The following is a 22,248-nucleotide window of genomic DNA, read 5'->3' on the forward strand; positions in this document are numbered from 1 at the left end:
AGTTAATTTAAAGAGTTGTTTGTCCTTGAGACCTTTTTCTTTTAATTCCTATGCCAATATACTTGATTATTGAGTAAAATAAGAGATGATTTTGCAACCTCTTCCATCTATCAAATTTGTATAGCATGTATTGGTACTGTCACAGTATAAAGATATCTTACTACAACTACAAGTGCTATTCTTTCCGCGGAGAAGACCAAAAAATCTTCAGTAGCACGATTGATGACACTTGACTTTGAATAAATGACAAAAGTTTTTATTTTTGTTTCAGTTCAGTTCTAATTTTGTTATGTTATGTTTGATATGATCAAAAATTGAAAATACTTATTCAATTTTTGTAAAAATTCTGAACTCCTTGCCCCACATGAATTTTCCTATCTGCGTCTCTGAATTAAAACAGGCTTACTATGGGACTGAAAAGTCCATAAAATTCATTTCTGGGTTTTTTCTGGAATTTTATTAATGCGCCGATAGAATTCAGAAAAACGGATAAAAATCAAAATAATAAAATGCAGTCTTTTTATAAGAAACAAAGATTGATGTCCAGTTCTCCAGTTTTTTAATGTTTTAAGAAAGTCCCAATACTATTCATTGCTTCTTGAGAGTTTCTAAACTATTATGTCGCTAGTTTTAACATACGGGGTCCTAAATTTAATTTTTCATGCAAGGAAATTTTCCAACGGAATCTTTTTGGAGAGGGTTTTTGCAGCTGTTTAAAAATAAAATTGTTGATGTTTTTGTTGTTTTCAAATGCTCCTGACATTTTTGTCGAGAGATTCGCTCCTGTTCCAATTGCTGTACTTAGATGGGTAAATTAATTTCATACTCAAGTTCTGAGCAATGGAATTTTTCAAAATTTGATCACTTCTTAGATTGTTTGCTTCGGGATCTGAATTTTCTTATTTTTTCCGATTGCACAATCGTTTTTATAGCGAGTTTCTTAAAAAATGAGTATAACCTGGGATAATGTAGTAGGAAAGCAAAATATTGTAGCAACAACAACTTAAGTTCGTGTCAGGCAAACGAAAACGAGACGAGAGAAGATGGCGGGCAACAGTGGAAAATTTCGCTCTTACGTTTGGGATCCTTGGTTAATCATATCACAGATTATAGCCGTTCAGTTCACATTTTATTTCTGCCTAGGAGTTTGGATGTTCAGTATTGATAAGATGTCTGGAAGAATAGTAGATGTTAATCAAATTTTTGATGGGAAGGTAATATGTGTTATTGATAACTGCCGGAAAGGCCTAAATTTTTTAATAAATAAAGCTAAGCAGTCTTTACATTGTTTAAATGATAATGCAAAACAGCCTTTACACTGCTTTAGCAAAAGTATTGCACCAGCTCGACGAATGAGTAAATGGTGAAATTTACAGTATTGTAAATGATAAGGCTTTACAAATTACAATATCTTTGTTAGTAGGCAGTGGCGGACACTTGGGGGGGCGAGGGGGGGCGACCGCCCCCCCAATACTTTAGAGAGCAATGGTCTTTTGTTCCAAAACAATGGGAAATGTGACGTCATCTTATTTAAACAAAAGGCTTGCCCCCCCAATATTTGACCAAGTGTCCGCCCCTGTTAGTAGGCGTCAGTTGATATTTTATAAAAGACCAATAGAAACTGCAAAACACTCTACAAGCCTCCAGCCAACTCAATTTTCCATCCTTTTTAGGTCAATAAATGAGTGCCAAAGGTATTCGTTCAGAATATCACTATGAGGGCACAAGTGGCAGGTCCACATCAGCTGATAACTCTAAATAGTGTTACAAATAAAAGTGCTTGCTTGCTTGGCAGCACTTTTGCTCTAATTTTGAAAAAATTCCTTTTCAATAGTCAAAAATTTCAACTTTCTATAAGATTGTTTCATATAGTTTTAATACCACTACGAGCTGAGATTTAATCAAAATTGTTTGTAACAGCTCTGTTAAGCATTGACATGGCGAATTTAAGAAACCATTGGCAATATCACATTTTGGTCTTGGAGTAGAAAATTAGCATTATTGGCATTGTATTTGTGAAAATTTTCAGCAAATTTGTTTATGCTGACTCTTTCAAAGATTAAAGGTTGTTTTTATAGCTCTTGCTCATTTATGCCCTAAACTGCATTGCAGAGGATTGGAAATTGTCAAATTAACCATTCCTGACACATTCTTTTGATTGAATTCTCCTGCAACATATCACAAAGTCCCATATGCCTGTTGCTCTAACCAAAAATCTCCAACCAAGACTTTTCGTGTATTCTTTAATAACAGAGATAGATAAAAACATTATACATAAGCACAAAGTATATATGAGTTCATCTTAAAAGTTTATGTAATAAAGATTCTTTTATTACAAATATTATTCAGGACAGAGCTTAGTGATTCGTTTTTAATTTTTTTTCAAGATATTTAACTTAATTTTCTGCATCTGCTTCCCATGTGATGCTTCATTGTGACTGATTCATTGTGACTGCAACATGACGTTATGTCATAGTCAAATTATTTATGAAAGCTTCATTGTCCAAAAACAGTCCATTGGGTCATGAAAATGTTACAGTTCTACTGCTTTGTATATGTTACTTAAAAACATTTGTTATCCATTGATGGTTTGCTTAAAGTTTTGTTCCAGTTATTAGATGTATTAAAAAAAATTTCAGTCCCTTCATTAAATCTGTAGATATATAAGTTCTCTACTAGTTTTATTTGTAGTATAAAATTTTATTTTCTTCCATTCTAGACACATTCCTTTTCCTCTCTTGATGGGAGAGTTGTTCTTATAGTATTTGGATTAAATTCTTTGACAAAGTAAGTATTGCACTTTTTCAGAAATTTTCAAAACTTATTGTAAGCATTTTCAAGGTATTTTCAGGCAATAAATTATGTACTAGCATTAGTGTTTAGACTTTTCAAATCATTGTGCACTGTGTAATTGATAGAACAGGGCTAGTTATAGAATCTGGCATGGTAGACCAAATTGTTGACCCATGATTAAAAGCAGGCCTTTCCCGGAGACGAGGACTATAGCCCGCGCCTGCACAAACCCCACACAAAATAAATTTGCGAGAGCTTTTTTCTGCCCGCACAGTGGTACACCATGCTGTCAAATAGAAAACATTTTCTTTTCAAGTCAAAACATATAAACTAGGCATTCGCAAAAACGCAACATTTAACCTGCAAAATCTAACAAAACTTTTCTATATTCCAAAAAAGTTATGTTCCTCTTCTGTCTCGTTTTGAAGAGTGGTAATACAACATTTAAAGGTAGTAATACACACACAAAATGCCTTCTTCATCTGAATAGTGCTTAGAGTATTAGCAAGGAAATGTATTTTTGCCGTTGTAAATACCCAAATATAAAAAAAATTAACAACAGTTCAGCAAGGGCTAAAAAGCCCACGCAGCCAAACTGGTTTTTGAAAGGGGCTTTTTAAATATGCAGTTTGCAAGATCCACGTTTAAGGAAAGCAATATATAAATTACTCAGGTCATAATATGGCTGAAATTTTGCTAGCCATTATTAAACTGTCAATTATTCTTGTATAAAGCCTTTATGTACTAAAAAGCATTTTGCTTTACAGCTCTGTTGCCCTTTGGTTTATTGTTCAAAGAGCAAAGCAGGTATGTTTATGTATTTCTCATGAAGTAGAACAAAGTAGCATTCTAGAAGTTCAATGTGTAGGGTGTGTGAAAGTAGTCAGTTACATAATATCATATTCAGTGATATTTAATCATTCTAATTTGTTTAACTGATTTTGCACATTTAGATTAATTTTGTAGTGCTCTTTCAGGCTCAGTTTCATTTACTTAGTAGTCAGTTCTATATAAAATTCTACACAATTACATTGCTACAAAATGCTTACAAAATACCACACTCAAAATACCATGTGGTCCTAATTCAGGTTATGGGGTCCTAATTCATATTTTTAAATATAGATTTAAATATAGATCATCAGTCAGCAAGTCAATTTCTATCTCCTTTTACAAATTTTGGTTGATTGCTTATCAAATATTGTCAAAAAGTGTCTAGTACCACAAGCTTGGTCTTAAATAGCTTCAATAGTCTCTCACTGTGGAGCTATTAGTGTTTCAGTAATATGACACTGAATCTGATTGTTACAAATAAGGAAATCAAGCCAGTATCCTGACACTGGAGATATAGATCTTTGGTTGTTTCATCATTTTTGAAGATGTTAGAGAAAACCTTCATTTTGCCTTCTATGAGGGCTTTTACCAAATTGCTCTGACTTGCTTGAATCCAGGGATTCTACAGCCTCCAAGCCCTTCCCACCATGGCCAGTACACCATGCTTCCATGCTACGTAACACATTTTATCCTTAAAAGACATTGTTTACTTTGAATTCATCATATATGCTCTTATCTACTAGCTACCGCTTCTTAATAAGCTTCTTCCACCACGAATGCTGCTGTTTCTGCATTCCCAAGGCATCTACTCTTATTCACATATATTCTATTTATAGCCTATACCTCAGTTCCATTTTCACCACAGTTATTGACTTTGTAATTATGTACAAAATTGCAGTTAACCCTGCTGTGTTGTGGGTTGCTAAAAGATAAATAGGAAATACATCAACTTTAATGTTGAAACTCTGTTCATTTTTCAGTGCCTGGATTTTGCATTTACTGCACATTTCATTCATTTTCTCATCTGTTGGACTGTAATTGGTTTTCCAAAGAACTGGGTATGGTGGTTGATTAATGTTGTTTGCATAACACTCACATCAGTTATTGGGGAATATCTGTGTATGAGGTATGAGATGAAGGCAATTCCAATCTCTGTTGGAAGGACTTGAAGCTACTTCTAAAGACAACAGTTTTACTGCAACCTGAAATCTAAAAAATTATTTATATTTATTATTTAGCAGGCAGCAGTTTGAAGCAAATTTACTTTGTCAAGCCCAATCGGTGTTTAGATACAGAGAAAATTGTTTTCTGTTGTTGAAATCCATGTGCGAAAGTTCCATTATTTGTTGTATAAATTTTGCATTCATCGTTGATGGCCCTATAGAGCATTTTTCAAGTGGATTACTGGCAAATTTCAAAAGAACATTGATTGCAATTAGCACGTTCTGATCGGTTGAGGGTTATGAAACAAAACCCATGTTTTCACATGTTTTGATTCTCCAATTAACTTCTAGTCTAGGTTGTTTTTAAGAAATGTAACAATTAATACAGGTCTGCTTCACGTGAAGAAAGCTACGGCCTTGTATATCTTCTTAAAGGCTCAATTTGTTGCCGTGTGCCCCTTTGAGGTGGGAGAAATATTTTTGATGTTTTGTTTCTAAAAAATTTTGTAAGAACTTTCGATTGAAAGAGATGCCACTCGTGTTTACCTATCTACACTGGAACAGGTTTCTCAACGCTTCTTGCATGTCAAGTGTTTAAAATATTGTTTCTTGCTTTTGATGAATTTGGTTAATTATCAAATAGTTTTCGTTGTTAAGTTTGAAGACTGATTGTTAATAGTTGTAGTTTTTAGATTGATAGCAAGAAAGTAGAAGTTACTTATCTTCATCACAAACGTTTGTTGGAAGTTGTTGCCATGACCGTTGCCTTTGAATTTTAGCAGGAAGCCATAAATTCTTATTAATTAAGGGAAAACTTAATAAAAACGTTTCTTTATCAAAAGGCTGTGCCTTTCAATAAGGTTTTCGTTCGAAGAAAAGCTCAGGCCTGAGGTAGGATTGTGTCCATAGCAAGGCGAAAGATAATCTGCCAAAATTATGAAATAACAGAAAAGATAAACTTTTTTCAAGAAGTTAAGAGGAATGTTTAGTGACAAGACAAAATTGGCTATATTTCTCTTGTTTCCTGTACAGGGCTTGGGAAATGGGCGTACAGACGTACAGTCGTTTCTGAAGGTAAAGCTATGTGAAAGTAAAATCAACCCAAAGTACGACTTCGTACGGTAAACCCAAAAGAAAAGCAAATGTAACAATCTAACAGTGCCGCCGAGAGAGGGGTGCAAGGGGGGAAAATTGCCTGAATTTGGTCTAGCCAAGGGTACCATTTTTGTAGAAATTAGTCTAGCTAACGGTACCACTTCGAATGTGGTCACGCCAGACCCCTCCCCAAAGTTTAACCAAGGATACACCCCCCCCGCGGTAGTTTCTATTCAAAGTAATCTTCTCACACATTGTTTTTTCTGTGATGTAGTAAACAAATCATTTAAGTGTAATTAGTGCGTAACTACTATCAGATATTCGAATTCATATGTTAAAAATATCAGCAATGTTTATCGGAGATTTATATGAAGCGTAGTTTGTGAGCATTATCATTCTGGACTAACTATTTTCCCTTTCAATGTACCAAATGCTGTCTAGAGCAAGGTATTTATCGTCATTCTCAATGGTTCTAATTTTAGGGCCCTTGCTCTCGGGGGCCCAATAGCAAAACTGTGGATACTTTGAAAAAGCCAGATATTACGAACACTTTCGATATTTGTATAAAAAGTAATTTTTTGCACAATATCTAAGTTGAAGTAGATGAGGAAAATCTTAATAATCAAGTACAAAGGTATTTCTTGTTGCGCAAAGAGGAAGTTTCCTAAAACTTTGTTTTGATGTCCAAACATTTTGATTTTAAAAACCCTGATAAGAGATGTATTTATCCTTGTTGTAGAAACCAGTTAGATATAACTTATTGGCAATAGTGTAGTTGTCAGGGGGCAGGGCTTAACTCAAACTAAATGTCCACATTTTGTTAATGATATAAAAGTACATTAAGAACAAAAAAATTCGTCAGATAAATTTTCGGCGGATAAACTTTGTCGAAAAAAAATTCAGACAACTTTTCAAAACTTCGTCTTGGATTTTCAACACAGAGATAGCAACATATTAACAAAATCTTAAGAGGCAAAACCATACAGGTCGCTTTATACTCAGGTACCGACTTCGCGGATACTTTGGGGCTTGAGCACCCGTTCGGAATTCGGCTCAACCCCCAGGCAGCTTTTTCACACAGAACAGCATGACAGGTAAATCAAAATTAAAGCGGTATATTTTCTTAGTTTCTACGAGGGCAAATCAAAAGAGAGGCTTGTAGCATTCAAAGAGTCTCTACTCTATATCTTTATGGTATGAAAATCTATAAACAGAGTATGATTAAATGAATAAATATAAATATACGTATAAGATACGGAAAGCATAAGACCATGTCCAACAGGAAAAGTTGGTCTGAAAATCTAGCTTCCTGTAGAGTTTAAAATTTGGGTTAAAAAGTGCAAATACCTTGAACGAATGAATGAAATAGTACAGTTGAACTATAAAAAGACAGAGGTGAACTTCTTTGAAACTGGCACGGCAACAAAGGAGTGTTAGAACTATTTTTATCTGGCGATGGTGAAAACGAAGTTAAGAACTATTTGTATCGAACGATGGTGAAACGAAGTTAAGAGCTACTTTTGTCGAACAATGGTGAGAAGGACTGCAGTTCAAGAAACGACAGTGATGTGATGGATGATAATTATGGCGACGACGAGGATGATAACGAGGACGATGTAAATAAGGATAACGAGGTAATTGAAATTGAATAAATTCAAAGGATATGTATATTTGATTTCTGTCATCATATAGTATTTAGTGTGCGAATTTTCAAAGAGCTTAAATGCAAAAAATTTCGTCGTGACCAAATTTCATCTCATTATCTGCAAATGGCTTTTTCGAGTAATTTTAACAGCAACCAGTAGTGAGGTGGGCTGATGGTTCTTGGCATATGCTGTTTCAATTGTATGATAGATGAGCCTCGCTATTGACGATGAAATTATCGCGGCAACTGATTTCTGTAATTAGAAATCAAAGTCTTCAATTTCTTGAGAATATCGAAGCTGGAAAAAATTATAATACTCTTATAAAGAAGCCTATATGACCTCTTTGCATTAAAAATCCCGTTTGAAGGTACATATGAATTTTGGTTTTTTCACTGGGCCAGGGATAACAAAGGTCTAACAAAGTTTTAGAATTAACTTGTTACTGTAAGAAATGATTTGCCAATGAAAACATAAGAAATAGATACAGAGGTAACCTGTTATCTTTGTTACTTAATTACTTAAATTTTAAATCTGTAAATTGGTCTGTAAATATGTCTTTGAACTAGAGATACCTTTTCTCAAATGATAATTCATTAGAAGACTTTATGATGAAATGTAATTTTAAATGTTCATCTATCTCTAAGTAAGCATCAATTAGCTGCAATTTAGCTAGTTCTTAAACGACTCCTTTCAAGAAATGCAATATGAAATGAGATGAAAAATCTACTAGCTGTTTATATAAGTTAAAACCTTTTTTGTTGTACCCTTTTCTGTGCCTAGAGAGACAACTTTTTTACCGAGTTAAACAAGTTACGAGCAGCGGCTATAAATGAAATTTTATATCTACCCTGGGTACCAGACGGGGGGTGGGGCTTATTTTTTCTCGTCATAGAGGGGGCTTAAAAGAGTGGAGGCTTGTTAAAGAGGAGGGCTTATTAAGAATTTGGAGTAAAAAATGTTTCAAAAATGCCCTTGTCTATTTTTTTCATATAAAAATGTCATACAAATGTTCTCAGAAAACTTTGCTCGAAAATTTATCATGCACACGATCTTATCATCATCACACCCGTCAAGAGGCCCACTAAATGAGCATGTTTTATTTGTTTGACATCAAAGGCTAAAGAGATGGGGGGGGGGGCTTAATGTAAAGGGGTGCTTTTTTCAGTTTTTGCTTGGTAAGGGGGGCTTAGAAGAGAAGGGGATTGATGGAGCTTTTACGGTAATTTATATAGCGTGAGTCTGGTATCCAGGGTATGTTTTATCAAAATGGAGGAAAAAACATCTAATTGCTAGCATCCCACAAAGACTGCTCGTTTTGACGTATGCAAAACAAGAAACGTAAATTTTGGTCAAACTCAAAAAAGAAAAATCAACTCTCACAATCTGCCGAGACAGGGGCGGAAATTATGGGGGCAGGGGCGGAAATTATGGGGCTCTGGCCCCTCCAATCAGCATTCTCGTCGAAAATTTGGGTTTTCGTCAGATAATTGACAAAGGTTTAACGTGGCAAAACCCCATCCAAGATTTTGTCTTGTCGGAAAATCGTGGGGTTGAGGGGATAACAATTCGGGGGTATGAGACCCTAACAACACTACCTCAGTACGCCCCAGATCCTCAGTCTAAGTCCTGAACTCTGTCCCGCAGCTCATCCATTTTTCCCAGGGGAAAGCAGAATTTTTATTAAACCACTTTTCGATTTATTTTATAAAAGATATGTTGACCAGGAGGATCCTTTATTTGTCAACAGGTTTGAGGATTTGCCGACAAAGTACCCAAAGATGGTAAACATCCCGCCCTCCATCGTTACGGTCCTGGTTTGTGGAAAAATCTTTTACGAAGTTGAAGAAGAATTTTAGAATAATTTAAGGATTATCGAAAGCTCGCGAATAAAAGTACTCTATCAATTTTTTGTTTGATTATTTGAACAGGAAATATTCGACTTTGGAATCTTGGACACACAATCGTAGCCTCGATTCGACTCGGCGAGCCTTTTGACTTTTCACAGACTCAAACGGCGGGAGAGAAACCACTACGAGGTGAGGAGATGCACGAGACGGTCGATGGGAATATGGTGTCGGCATGCAGAATTTCTTCTGAAAGATAAGGTTTGTTTAGCCTTTGAATTTGCGCCTTATTATTCTTTAACCTTCTATTTTCATGATATTGCTTCGTGTCGAATGTTAGTGCTACTGATGAAAACTATCAACGGAGTTATTGTTTAGCATGTGATTAGGTTTCACAGCTGATGTTGTCCAATTATGTGCAGTCTTTCTGTATAAAATCTAGATCCATGTTTCTAAAAAAATTCTTTAAATTTTGATGAATAGCCTTGAAAACATAGGAAAAGCCAAACGCTAAAAGCCGCGTTAGCCTGTTTAGAGGCCTTACCACTGACATTGAGTGTTAGCACATCTAATACCTATCAATGATAAAACTCGCTGCAAAAATGCCAAAAGGCTGTGTTGCTATCGGATGCACGAAGCATAACAAAAAGGGGAAGGGTTTAAACTTCTAGATTTCCCGGACAAGACAATGAACAGAGAGAATTGGAAGTAGCAGGTTCAGGACTTGCAGATGAAAAGGCTGATTGGACTGTTTGTTTGGTACCCTTGAATCAACTATGTTTATTTATGCTCAGAATATTTTAAATGAAATCAAATTTTAAAATTAAAATTCAATAGTTATCACACACGGTCACGACAGAAAATTCTCAATAGAACTTCAAGTTTCCAGAATTGAACTTTTGCATAAACTTTCAGGCCCATTTTATTTTTAGGTCGACCATCAAAAGATCCAAGCCATCTAGATTGTAGATGCAGTTGAAAGATACACAAGTGCAAAGAAAAGGGCAAAATATTTATGAAAAGGAAGTCAAAACAACCAATCTTGATATAACATCATATTTTGTGGTTGAAAAAGATGTTGAAAGCCATTCAAAGTAATGTTTCCAAACTGAATTGAATCACGGAAATTGGTTACTTGAGGAAAGAATCAGTTTTTCAGAGCATCAGGTTAGTTATACTTTAAAACAATTTACAGTATTAGAACTTTTTTAGAAATTTCAGTCAAATTTTTGCATATTTGAAATTTTCCAGCTACAGCAGCCGTTGCCTTTTCCAAGGGATCTTAGCTTGGGGGTTAAACCTTTGATCTTATAAAAAGTGACCTGGGCTTTTCTTTACCAAAACATTTTGCTCAACCAGGCTGCTTTTGTGGGTTTTCCCATATTAATCATGCTGTTTCAGTTGCAATTCCAAGGGATTAAATCAGAAAAAGTAAATTGCTACACACAAATCATCTTAAATTTGACAAAATCTAAAAACTGCAAATTCAAAAAGAAAATACAAAGTTTTTTCACCTGCTATCTGAACAAATCTAAGTGATGCTCCAAAATTTTCTCATCCATATTTCGTTTCATTTATTGTGCTAAATATGTTCAGGATTTGCTGTAAGCCAAGCTAATGCAGCTGGCAATGGGTCAAACCTCTCAGGCTTTGCCATATTCTGAGAAACATGGATGCGGTGTCTCAGTGCATCTCCAGCTAATGAAGCTCTGTTAGATGTTTTCAGCTAGTTACAAATGCTGACCAATTGTTCAATGTCCTCAGAATATCACTTAGCAGTGACAATACAGGCACAGAAATCAAAGCTGATTGTCCTCATGCGAGCTTACCTCTTTTAGGGTTGTCTTGTTTAAAATGACTGCTGTTCTTCTATTTCTGAAAGAGTTTCTGTATTCAGAGCAGAGACCTAATCTCTAAGGCTGAGATTAGGGCATATCATATCATTCTTCCAGCTTTCCACCACTGCTTTTCTCTAAAGAAAGTTCCATCATTGAGTTTTTAATTTAAACAATCTATCGTTGACTCAATAATTTTATTGTGTCTTGCTTCAAAAATGCATCCGTTAGATACATGTGCAGTTAAGTTCTCTCTTCTTTGCTTTTTGATAATTGTACAGAAAAAAATGTACCCTTTCTGCAACTTTTATATTTTCATTAAATTTTTCTTCCCTGCCACAAGTTAATATCTTTTTCATCTTTTTGAGATTTCAAAGATATAGACATTATCATCCTGGTACACCAACATGCATACAATTTGTAAATATACAAAACATCAGCAACAAAACAAGTTAAAGGAAGGGTATTTTTGTCTCGGTTTATTTAGCCAAGAACCCTCCTTGTTTGATGCTCTTCAAACAATTCATAGGAAAATTGTGCCCAGCATACTAAAAATATGAGGGGTACTGAACAAAGTTGTATAAATGGTCTTCTGCTATTTTCTTGAAATTCTTTTTTCTGACAGCAGACTATGGAAATAGTTACTCAGTGATGATGCATCTTTTACTATCTTGTCAACTTCTAAAACCGCTTTGTTAGGGGTTTCCAAGCCAAGTTTATCCTATTGGCAGCATGCCGGATTTTCAAATAAGGCAGATCTGAGCTTGATTAAGCTCTTTTACAATCACAGAGTGCCCATTGCCCATCCAAGGACACCGGTTTTCATGCTTCTTTCATTGCCGCTGAATTTCCTTTGGTATTTATTTTTGAAATCACCAAGCTCATGATAATACAATGAACCGATTGTTTCAAATTGTTCCATTAGCCACAGATTACCCCTTTTGCTGAAAGGCAATGCCCAAGACCATGCACTGATGGTTCCACATTTAGCATCATTGAAAACTGTCATATTGTTATACATGCCCATCAATTCTTTGGTATAATGCGTTGTTTGACTTGCCTATCTAGCTATCGATTGTCGTACGACCCTGTATTAATTATGGTTGAAACAAACTTTTCAAACGATCTGCTTGGCAAGCAGGAGCATCTATAGCATACTGCAAATGCTTCTTCATTTGTGTTTTGCTTGCTTCTTATCCAGTGCTTGTACTTGGTGGCAAATGATATTTCTGCTTATGTACTTTGACAACATCTTGATATATCCAGCAGATACTGCATCTAACTTTTTCTTCTTTGGCTGCCAACCATTTCAAAACATGAACCTATGTCTATCTTGTCTCTTATTTGTTTACATGTCCAGTCTTTTTTGACATTTGAAAACTGATCATTGTGGCTTTATACCTGTGAAAACATTTCAAAAATCTTGAAAATTGTCCAAAACGGTTTCCACCTTGAATCTGCTTTCTTTGCTGGTTTCTTTTTTGTGGTATTTTTTGTAGAAAATTTGTATTATCGTACCCGCTTTGGTAGCCCTGAGCTTGTTACAAGAAATTTGGAACCACCTGTATTTGTATTTTGTATTGTAGCATCCTTTAACCATCCTTATGTTCAGCTTGCAGCCAGACACAAAAAATATCATTCTTACCAAGGACCAAGGGCAGCTTGGTCACCCAGAGGCACTATGGAACACCAGGGGCAGTGGCTCCTCCCCTCACGAAGTTTTAATATTGTTTTGCTGGTATTCTTGGGGTCTAGACTCTATGCCCTGCTTGACAGCAGGCTGGTCCTTACTTTCCTATGCAATTGATTTCTTTGAACAGGCACAAGCTCAATTTTTTTGTTGCCAGCTCCTGTGCAATGTTTGATTTATGGAACTCTACCAATGTTTGCAAACTATTTAACATCTCTCTTATAATTCGCTGTTGTATAAAAGGTTAACTGTGTATTCCAAAATGCAGGCTAAACCTTCTTGTTTGGTAAACATTCCTTTTTAGCGGTACATGTGTCATGCAAGCAGTGATGATCTTCTTCAACAGAATAACTAATCAATTAAGCACCCATCAACAGATTGTTTTTATTGCGCTTGACGGGGCACTTGATTTCTGTCTTAACATTTCTATGACAAATACATCTTCTCACACATCTACTGATGCCCCAATAAAATCAAATTTTGGATGAAGCCTTAGCCCAGATTTGCTTGTTCTTGAAATTGTTACCAATTCTTTGGTTAAGGCCTTTTTAATTTTTTATTCATTCTCTTTTTCCAAAACAATGAGAAGAGTATCTATCTGTTTGCCTTGCATGCCGATTTACATGTCAGGGGTCGTGACCTATTTCCATATTGGTGAATAATGTGGTGAATGCAACTAATAAAGAGGTCTTACCTATACTTACTGAATGCCATGCTAAAGAATTGATCTGTGCCCCTGCTTCTTTCCATCAAGTGCAAGATTAACAATGTCAGCGATCATAAAGATTACATTGATTGAGACAATTATACGAGAAAGTAATGTTTCCAAAGAATATACCCCTCTTGGAAGTGGAGAATAAGGGCCTGTGCCTCCAATTAAGTTTGAAAACAGTGGCACTATATCACAAGCATAAGCTAGATCTATTGCTTCAAGATCATACCCCCTCAACAAAGCTGGATAAAACATAAACTATACTCACTAGCATAGCAACCAGGGGCAATTTTTCCCGCCACAAGTTTTGTGCGCTCTTTTTTCTGAAAAGATTTTTATTTTAAAAAATTATCTTCTGATCGTAAATGTGTCCTTTTATCACCAATCTTTTGCCTGCCCTTATTTTACAAACAATAGGGCTTATTTTACATAACGTTCCTACGCACCCTGGTTATAGTGTTTGGTTTTTAACAATTAATTCCATGTTATCACTGACCTGCTATTATCAATAGATTGAATTGGTAGTAGGACAGTTTTTGCGGATCAATCAGAGTGTCAGTGTCAGAAAACTCAAAAATCGGTTATCTCCATTGCCTGCCATGCATTTGCAATATACAATAATCATTGTTCCAGGCTTTTAAATAGCTACCCAAGTGTCAATAGGTCTTCAAACAATCTTTTTGAACGAGGGACTTTTGTAATCAATCACATGTGCTATCTGTCGTGTAAAATCTTAAAACCTTTTTGTTGTAGCTACAAGGAGTGGTTTTACATGTACAAAACCTGTGCCGGGCACTGCAACACCAGAAACGACAGCCTAAATAAAAACAGTTCTTGACGGTGGCGAGGTTTGTTTCATACAGTTTCACAATATATAGCACACTTCTTGCCTCTTGTCTGGATTCCAACCTTACATCACTATTGGCCAAAATAACCTTAGGGTTTCTGAATGTCTTTGTTAGGGAACCTCCTCAAGTTTCTTACATGAGTTTTTAGAGACAGTCTTTTCTTGGTCTTTATTGAAGAACTATTCTCGTTGATTCTTATTAGATAAGGCTCAAGCTGAAAAATTGTACTTGACATATGTTTAGATTCTGAGATGATCACTTTTATTGAGCTGTTCATGCTAACAACATACAATTGGGAGCTAACCAAAGGGTTAGCCGCTCACGTACAAAGAATGAATATGACCGTTTTGCATCATCGTATCTTATGCATTACGTGCAAAGCGATTTTCACTTTAAAAGGTTTGCAATTTCTTTTTATATTTGTATTTTCGCTTCCATAACAAGTTGGAAAGGTTTTGCTAAAGGCTTTCAGTGAGAACAACCAGATAAATGTGAGATATATAATGCCTGCCAAAAGTCTTGGAACACTGACGTCAGTTTTCAAGGTTAAACTCAGTCAACCCTCTCCCCCCAACGGAACAATGGTGGTTTTCTATTGTTCTAGGGGGAAGGGGGCGGAAGAAGTATTTTTTTTTCGGAAAAGGAATGAAAGATACAAAATGTTACGCAAATTGCTGGGTGTTCCAAGTACTTTTGGCAGGCATTGTCTGAATTTAAATTTAAAACTTATTAGATATACCACCAAAACCTATATTTACCCTGCAGATTTTCGATTGTTCCGATTTTCAATATCTGTCACTTTAAAAGTTGTACGTATTACCAATAAGGAGATGTGGGGGTATTTTTGTCAGAAGTGAAGTAAGTTACCCCCATAAAACTAAATGTCATATTTCAATTCTAGTAAAAATTGCTACCCCCATAAAACTAAATGCCATATTTCAATTATAGTAAAAATTGCTGAAATCAAAGTTGATTTCCAATAAGTAAGATCAAATTTATATTTTAAGTCTTTTCAAAGGTTCGTGATCAGTTGGCTGTTTAAGAAATAATGGGATAGATGAAGGAGGCAAATATGAGTGGCAGCTAGAAAAGAATCTAAAAAAGGAAAGGATGCCATTTATCAAAATGAACGTCGCTTCCTCTTTTTCATGTTTCCGATTGTAAAGAAGGTCTTTCTTAAAATTATGTCGGGTAGCTGCTCTTCTTTTATCACAGATTTACAAGCTGCTATTCATATCGGCCGTTTCAAAGAGTATATTAACTGACTAATCTACTATTCCGTGTTGGTTGATAGGAAGACTAAAGTACTTAGTCTCTATTTTCATAATATTCACCGAACATTACCGAAATTACCCAAGATGGTGTTGGGAGCGTAAATAAAGACTTTTTTTGTTGTTTTGATGAAAAAAAATTTTTTTGAGAAATTCAAAATTTTTGAGATTTTTTTGCAGGTCCGGGGTCATGAATTTTTTCAAAACTGACTAAGTCTCTATTTTGATAATATGAGTCTAAAATTCACCGAAATTACCTGAAATGGTGTTCGGAGCGTAAATAAAGACTTTATGTTGTTTTGATGAAAAAAAATTTTTTTGAGAAATTCAAAATTTTGAGATTTTTTGCATGTCCGGGGTCATGAATTTTTTCAAAAATGACTAAGTCCCTATTTTTATAATATGAGTCTAAAATTCACCGAAATTACCTGAAATGGTGTTCGGAGCGTAAATAAAGACTTTTTATGTTGTTTCGATGAAAAAGATTTTTTTTGAGAAATTCAAAATTTTTGAGATTTTTTGCAGGTCCGGGGTCATGAATTTTTTCAAAAATGACGAAGTCTCTTTTTTCAGAATATTAGTCTAAAATTCACCGAAATTACCTGAAATGGTGTTTGGAGCGTAAATCAAGACTTTATTGTTTGTTTTGAGTAAGACATTTTTCTTAGAAAACTACATATTTTTTTGGGTTTTTTGCCAATTTTGGTTTCAAAGATTGTATCTTTCTTTCTTTCTTTTTTCAGATTTCACTTGAAGGTTCAAGCAAATTTCTTCGAATGATCTCAGAAAGGTATTTCCTCAGCATTCTAGGTTGATTCGGGTAAAAAAATGTTTTTGAAAAAATGTCAAAATTTTTGAGATTTTTTGCAGGTCCGGGGTCATTAATTTTTTCAAAAATGAGTAAGTCCTTATTTTCCATAATATGAGTCTAAAATTCACCGAAATTACCTGACATGGCGTTCGGAGCGTAAATAAAGACTTTTTATGTTGTTTCGATGGAAAAAATTTTTTTTGAGAAATTCAAAATTTTTGAGATTTTTTGCAGGTCCGGGGTCATGAATTTTTTCAAAAATGACTAAGTCCCTATTTTTATAATACGAGTCTAAAATTCACCAAAATTACCCGAAATAGTGTTCGGAGCGTAAATCAAGACTTTGTATGTTGTTTCGATGAAAAAAAATTTTTTTTGAGAAACTCAAAATTTTTGAGATTTTTTGCAGGTCCGGGGTCATGAATTTTTTCAAAAATGACTAAGTCCCTATTTCCATAATATGGATCTAAAATTCACCGAAATTACCTGAAATGGTGTTCGGAGCGTAAATAAAGACTTCTTATGTTGTTTCAATGAAAAAATTTTTTTTTGAGAAATTCAAAATTTTTGAGATTTTTTGCAGGTCCGGGGTCATGAATTTTTTCAAAAATGACTAAGTGTCTTTTTTGATAATATGAGTCTAAAATTCACCGAATTTACCTGAAATGGTGTTCGGAGCGTAAATAAAGACTTTTTATGTTGTTTCGATGAAAAAAATTTTTTTTGAGAAATTCAAAATTTTTGAGATTTTTTGCAGGTCCGGGGTCATGAATTTTTTCAAAAATGACTAAGTCCCTATTTTTAAAATACGAGTCTAAAATTCACCAAAATTACCCGAAATAGTGTTCGGAGCGTCAATAAAGACTTTTTAAGTTGTTTCGATGGAAAAAAAATTTTTTTTGAGAAACTCAAAATTTTTGAGATTTTTTCCAGGTCCGGGGTCATGAATTTTTTCAAAAATGACTAAGTCCCTATTTTTATAATATGAGTCTAAAATTCACCGAAATTACCTGAAATGGTGTTCGGAGCGTAAATAAAGACTTTTTATGTTGTTTCGATGAAAAAGATTTTTTTTGAGAAATTCAAAATTTTTGAGATTTTTTGCAGGTCCGGGGTCATGATTTTTTTCAAAAATAACTAAGTCCCTATTTTCATAATATGAGTCTAAATTTCACTGAAATTACCTGAAATGGTGTTCGAAGCGTAAATAAAGACTCTTGATGATGTTTTGATGAAAAAAATTTTTTTTGTGAAATTCAAAATTTTTGAGATTTTTTGCAGGTCCGGGGTCATGAATTTTTTCAAAAATGACTAAGTCCCTATTTTTATAATATGAGTCTAAAATTCACCAAAATTACCCGAAATAGTGTTCGGAGCGTAAATCAAGACTTTTTATGTTGTTTCGATGAAAAAAAATTTTTTTTGAGAAACTCAAAATTTTTGAGATTTTTTGCAGGTCCGGGGTCATGAATTTTTGATTTTGATGTGCAATGTTTGATTTATGGAACTCTACCAATGTTTGCAAACTATTTAACATCTCTCTTATAATTCGCTGTTGTATAAAAGGTTAACTGTGTATTCCAAAATGCAGGCTAAACCTTCTTGTTTGGTAAACATTCCTTTTTAGCGGTACATGTGTCATGCAAGCAGTGATGATCTTCTTCAACAGAATAACTAATCAATTAAGCACCCATCAACAGATTGTTTTTATTGCGCTTGACGGGGCACTTGATTTCTGTCTTAACATTTCTATGACAAATACATCTTCTCACACATCTACTGATGCCCCAATAAAATCAAATTTTGGATGAAGCCTTAGCCCAGATTTGCTTGTTCTTGAAATTGTTACCAATTCTTTGGTTAAGGCCTTTTTAATTTTTTATTCATTCTCTTTTTCCAAAACAATGAGAAGAGTATCTATCTGTTTGCCTTGCATGCCGATTTACATGTCAGGGGTCGTGACCTATTTCCATATTGGTGAATAATGTGGTGAATGCAACTAATAAAGAGGTCTTACCTATACTTACTGAATGCCATGCTAAAGAATTGATCTGTGCCCCTGCTTCTTTCCATCAAGTGCAAGATTAACAATGTCAGCGATCATAAAGATTACATTGATTGAGACAATTATACGAGAAAGTAATGTTTCCAAAGAATATACCCCTCTTGGAAGTGGAGAATAAGGGCCTGTGCCTCCAATTAAGTTTGAAAACAGTGGCACTATATCACAAGCATAAGCTAGATCTATTGCTTCAAGATCATACCCCCTCAACAAAGCTGGATAAAACATAAACTATACTCACTAGCATAGCAACCAGGGGCAATTTTTCCCGCCACAAGTTTTGTGCGCTCTTTTTTCTGAAAAGATTTTTATTTTAAAAAATTATCTTCTGATCGTAAATGTGTCCTTTTATCACCAATCTTTTGCCTGCCCTTATTTTACAAACAATAGGGCTTATTTTACATAACGTTCCTACGCACCCTGGTTATAGTGTTTGGTTTTTAACAATTAATTCCATGTTATCACTGACCTGCTATTATCAATAGATTGAATTGGTAGTAGGACAGTTTTTGCGGATCAATCAGAGTGTCAGTGTCAGAAAACTCAAAAATCGGTTATCTCCATTGCCTGCCATGCATTTGCAATATACAATAATCATTGTTCCAGGCTTTTAAATAGCTACCCAAGTGTCAATAGGTCTTCAAACAATCTTTTTGAACGAGGGACTTTTGTAATCAATCACATGTGCTATCTGTCGTGTAAAATCTTAAAACCTTTTTGTTGTAGCTACAAGGAGTGGTTTTACATGTACAAAACCTGTGCCGGGCACTGCAACACCAGAAACGACAGCCTAAATAAAAACAGTTCTTGACGGTGGCGAGGTTTGTTTCATACAGTTTCACAATATATAGCACACTTCTTGCCTCTTGTCTGGATTCCAACCTTACATCACTATTGGCCAAAATAACCTTAGGGTTTCTGAATGTCTTTGTTAGGGAACCTCCTCAAGTTTCTTACATGAGTTTTTAGAGACAGTCTTTTCTTGGTCTTTATTGAAGAACTATTCTCGTTGATTCTTATTAGATAAGGCTCAAGCTGAAAAATTGTACTTGACATATGTTTAGATTCTGAGATGATCACTTTTATTGAGCTGTTCATGCTAACAACATACAATTGGGAGCTAACCAAAGGGTTAGCCGCTCACGTACAAAGAATGAATATGACCGTTTTGCATCATCGTATCTTATGCATTACGTGCAAAGCGATTTTCACTTTAAAAGGTTTGCAATTTCTTTTTATATTTGTATTTTCGCTTCCATAACAAGTTGGAAAGGTTTTGCTAAAGGCTTTCAGTGAGAACAACCAGATAAATGTGAGATATATAATGCCTGCCAAAAGTCTTGGAACACTGACGTCAGTCTTCAAGGTTAAACTCAGTCAACCCTCTCCCCCCAACGGAACAATGGTGGTTTTCTATTGTTCTAGGGGGAAGGGGGCGGAAGAAGTATTTTTTTTTCGGAAAAGGAATGAAAGATACAAAATGTTACGCAAATTGCTGGGTGTTCCAAGTACTTTTGGCAGGCATTGTCTGAATTTAAATTTAAAACTTATTAGATATACCACCAAAACCTATATTTACCCTGCAGATTTTCGATTGTTCCGATTTTCAATATCTGTCACTTTAAAAGTTGTACGTATTACCAATAAGGAGATGTGGGGGTATTTTTGTCAGAAGTGAAGTAAGTTACCCCCATAAAACTAAATGTCATATTTCAATTCTAGTAAAAATTGCTACCCCCATAAAACTAAATGCCATATTTCAATTATAGTAAAAATTGCTGAAATCAAAGTTGATTTCCAATAAGTAAGATCAAATTTATATTTTAAGTCTTTTCAAAGGTTCGTGATCAGTTGGCTGTTTAAGAAATAATGGGATAGATGAAGGAGGCAAATATGAGTGGCAGCTAGAAAAGAATCTAAAAAAGGAAAGGATGCCATTTATCAAAATGAACGTCGCTTCCTCTTTTTCATGTTTCCGATTGTAAAGAAGGTCTTTCTTAAAATTATGTCGGGTAGCTGCTCTTCTTTTATCACAGATTTACAAGCTGCTATTCATATCGGCCGTTTCAAAGAGTATATTAACTGACTAATCTACTATTCCGTGTTGGTTGATAGGAAGACTAAAGTACTTAGTCTCTATTTTCATAATATTCACCGAACATTACCGAAATTACCCAAGATGGTGTTGGGAGCGTAAATAAAGACTTTTTTTGTTGTTTTGATGAAAAAAAATTTTTTTGAGAAATTCAAAATTTTTGAGATTTTTTTGCAGGTCCGGGGTCATGAATTTTTTCAAAACTGACTAAGTCTCTATTTTGATAATATGAGTCTAAAATTCACCGAAATTACCTGAAATGGTGTTCGGAGCGTAAATAAAGACTTTATGTTGTTTTGATGAAAAAAAATTTTTTTGAGAAATTCAAAATTTTGAGATTTTTTGCATGTCCGGGGTCATGAATTTTTTCAAAAATGACTAAGTCCCTATTTTTATAATATGAGTCTAAAATTCACCGAAATTACCTGAAATGGTGTTCGGAGCGTAAATAAAGACTTTTTATGTTGTTTCGATGAAAAAGATTTTTTTTGAGAAATTCAAAATTTTTGAGATTTTTTGCAGGTCCGGGGTCATGAATTTTTTCAAAAATGACGAAGTCTCTTTTTTCAGAATATTAGTCTAAAATTCACCGAAATTACCTGAAATGGTGTTTGGAGCGTAAATCAAGACTTTATTGTTTGTTTTGAGTAAGACATTTTTCTTAGAAAACTACATATTTTTTTGGGTTTTTTGCCAATTTTGGTTTCAAAGATTGTATCTTTCTTTCTTTCTTTTTTCAGATTTCACTTGAAGGTTCAAGCAAATTTCTTCGAATGATCTCAGAAAGGTATTTCCTCAGCATTCTAGGTTGATTCGGGTAAAAAAATGTTTTTGAAAAAATGTCAAAATTTTTGAGATTTTTTGCAGGTCCGGGGTCATTAATTTTTTCAAAAATGAGTAAGTCCTTATTTTCCATAATATGAGTCTAAAATTCACCGAAATTACCTGACATGGCGTTCGGAGCGTAAATAAAGACTTTTTATGTTGTTTCGATGGAAAAAATTTTTTTTGAGAAATTCAAAATTTTTGAGATTTTTTGCAGGTCCGGGGTCATGAATTTTTTCAAAAATGACTAAGTCCCTATTTTTATAATACGAGTCTAAAATTCACCAAAATTACCCGAAATAGTGTTCGGAGCGTAAATCAAGACTTTGTATGTTGTTTCGATGAAAAAAAATTTTTTTTGAGAAACTCAAAATTTTTGAGATTTTTTGCAGGTCCGGGGTCATGAATTTTTTCAAAAATGACTAAGTCCCTATTTCCATAATATGGATCTAAAATTCACCGAAATTACCTGAAATGGTGTTCGGAGCGTAAATAAAGACTTCTTATGTTGTTTCAATGAAAAAATTTTTTTTTGAGAAATTCAAAATTTTTGAGATTTTTTGCAGGTCCGGGGTCATGAATTTTTTCAAAAATGACTAAGTGTCTTTTTTGATAATATGAGTCTAAAATTCACCGAATTTACCTGAAATGGTGTTCGGAGCGTAAATAAAGACTTTTTATGTTGTTTCGATGAAAAAAATTTTTTTTGAGAAATTCAAAATTTTTG

The 22,248-nt window shown here is 34.5% G+C and overlaps 1 protein-coding gene across 2 annotated transcripts; it reads left to right on the plus strand.

The window, feature by feature from the left end:
- Positions 1-33: 33 nt before the first annotated feature.
- On the plus strand, positions 34-21,271 carry LOC135690722 (protein SYS1 homolog). Of its 2 annotated transcripts, XR_016145131.1 has the most exons (8): positions 34-1,214; positions 2,720-2,787; positions 3,561-3,600; positions 9,457-9,633; positions 10,305-10,539; positions 14,363-14,457; positions 16,472-16,518; positions 19,328-21,271. XR_016145131.1 is itself a non-coding variant. In XM_065208361.2 (4 exons), exons 1-4 carry the CDS (start codon positions 1,044-1,046, stop codon positions 4,791-4,793), a joined length of 468 nt encoding a protein of 155 aa, XP_065064433.1. In that variant the 5' UTR covers positions 911-1,043; the 3' UTR covers positions 4,794-6,288. The 2 variants fall into 2 exon arrangements, 1 of the variants encoding a protein (XP_065064433.1); XM_065208361.2 differs by lacking the exons at positions 9,457-9,633; positions 10,305-10,539; positions 14,363-14,457; positions 16,472-16,518; positions 19,328-21,271 and adding an exon at positions 4,605-6,288 and having other exon boundaries at positions 911-1,214.
- The last annotated feature ends 977 nt before the right edge of the window (positions 21,272-22,248 follow it).

The sequence above is a fragment of the Rhopilema esculentum genome, chromosome 4, assembly GCF_057945365.1.
Source record: "Rhopilema esculentum isolate cy_ngs chromosome 4, ASM5794536v1, whole genome shotgun sequence".
Classification (NCBI taxonomy): domain Eukaryota; kingdom Metazoa; phylum Cnidaria; class Scyphozoa; order Rhizostomeae; family Rhizostomatidae; genus Rhopilema; species Rhopilema esculentum.

Excerpts from the sequence above, each read along its gene's own strand:
- LOC135690722 (XM_065208361.2), top strand. The coding sequence starts at position 1,044 with ATGGCGGGCAACAGTGGAAAATTTCGCTCTTACGTTTGGGATCCTTGG. Across the intron at positions 1,215-2,719 it reads ATCAAATTTTTGATGGGAAG|ACACATTCCTTTTCCTCTCT; the intron begins GTAATATGTGTT and ends CTTCCATTCTAG. Across the intron at positions 2,788-3,560 it reads GGATTAAATTCTTTGACAAA|CTCTGTTGCCCTTTGGTTTA; the intron begins GTAAGTATTGCA and ends TTTGCTTTACAG.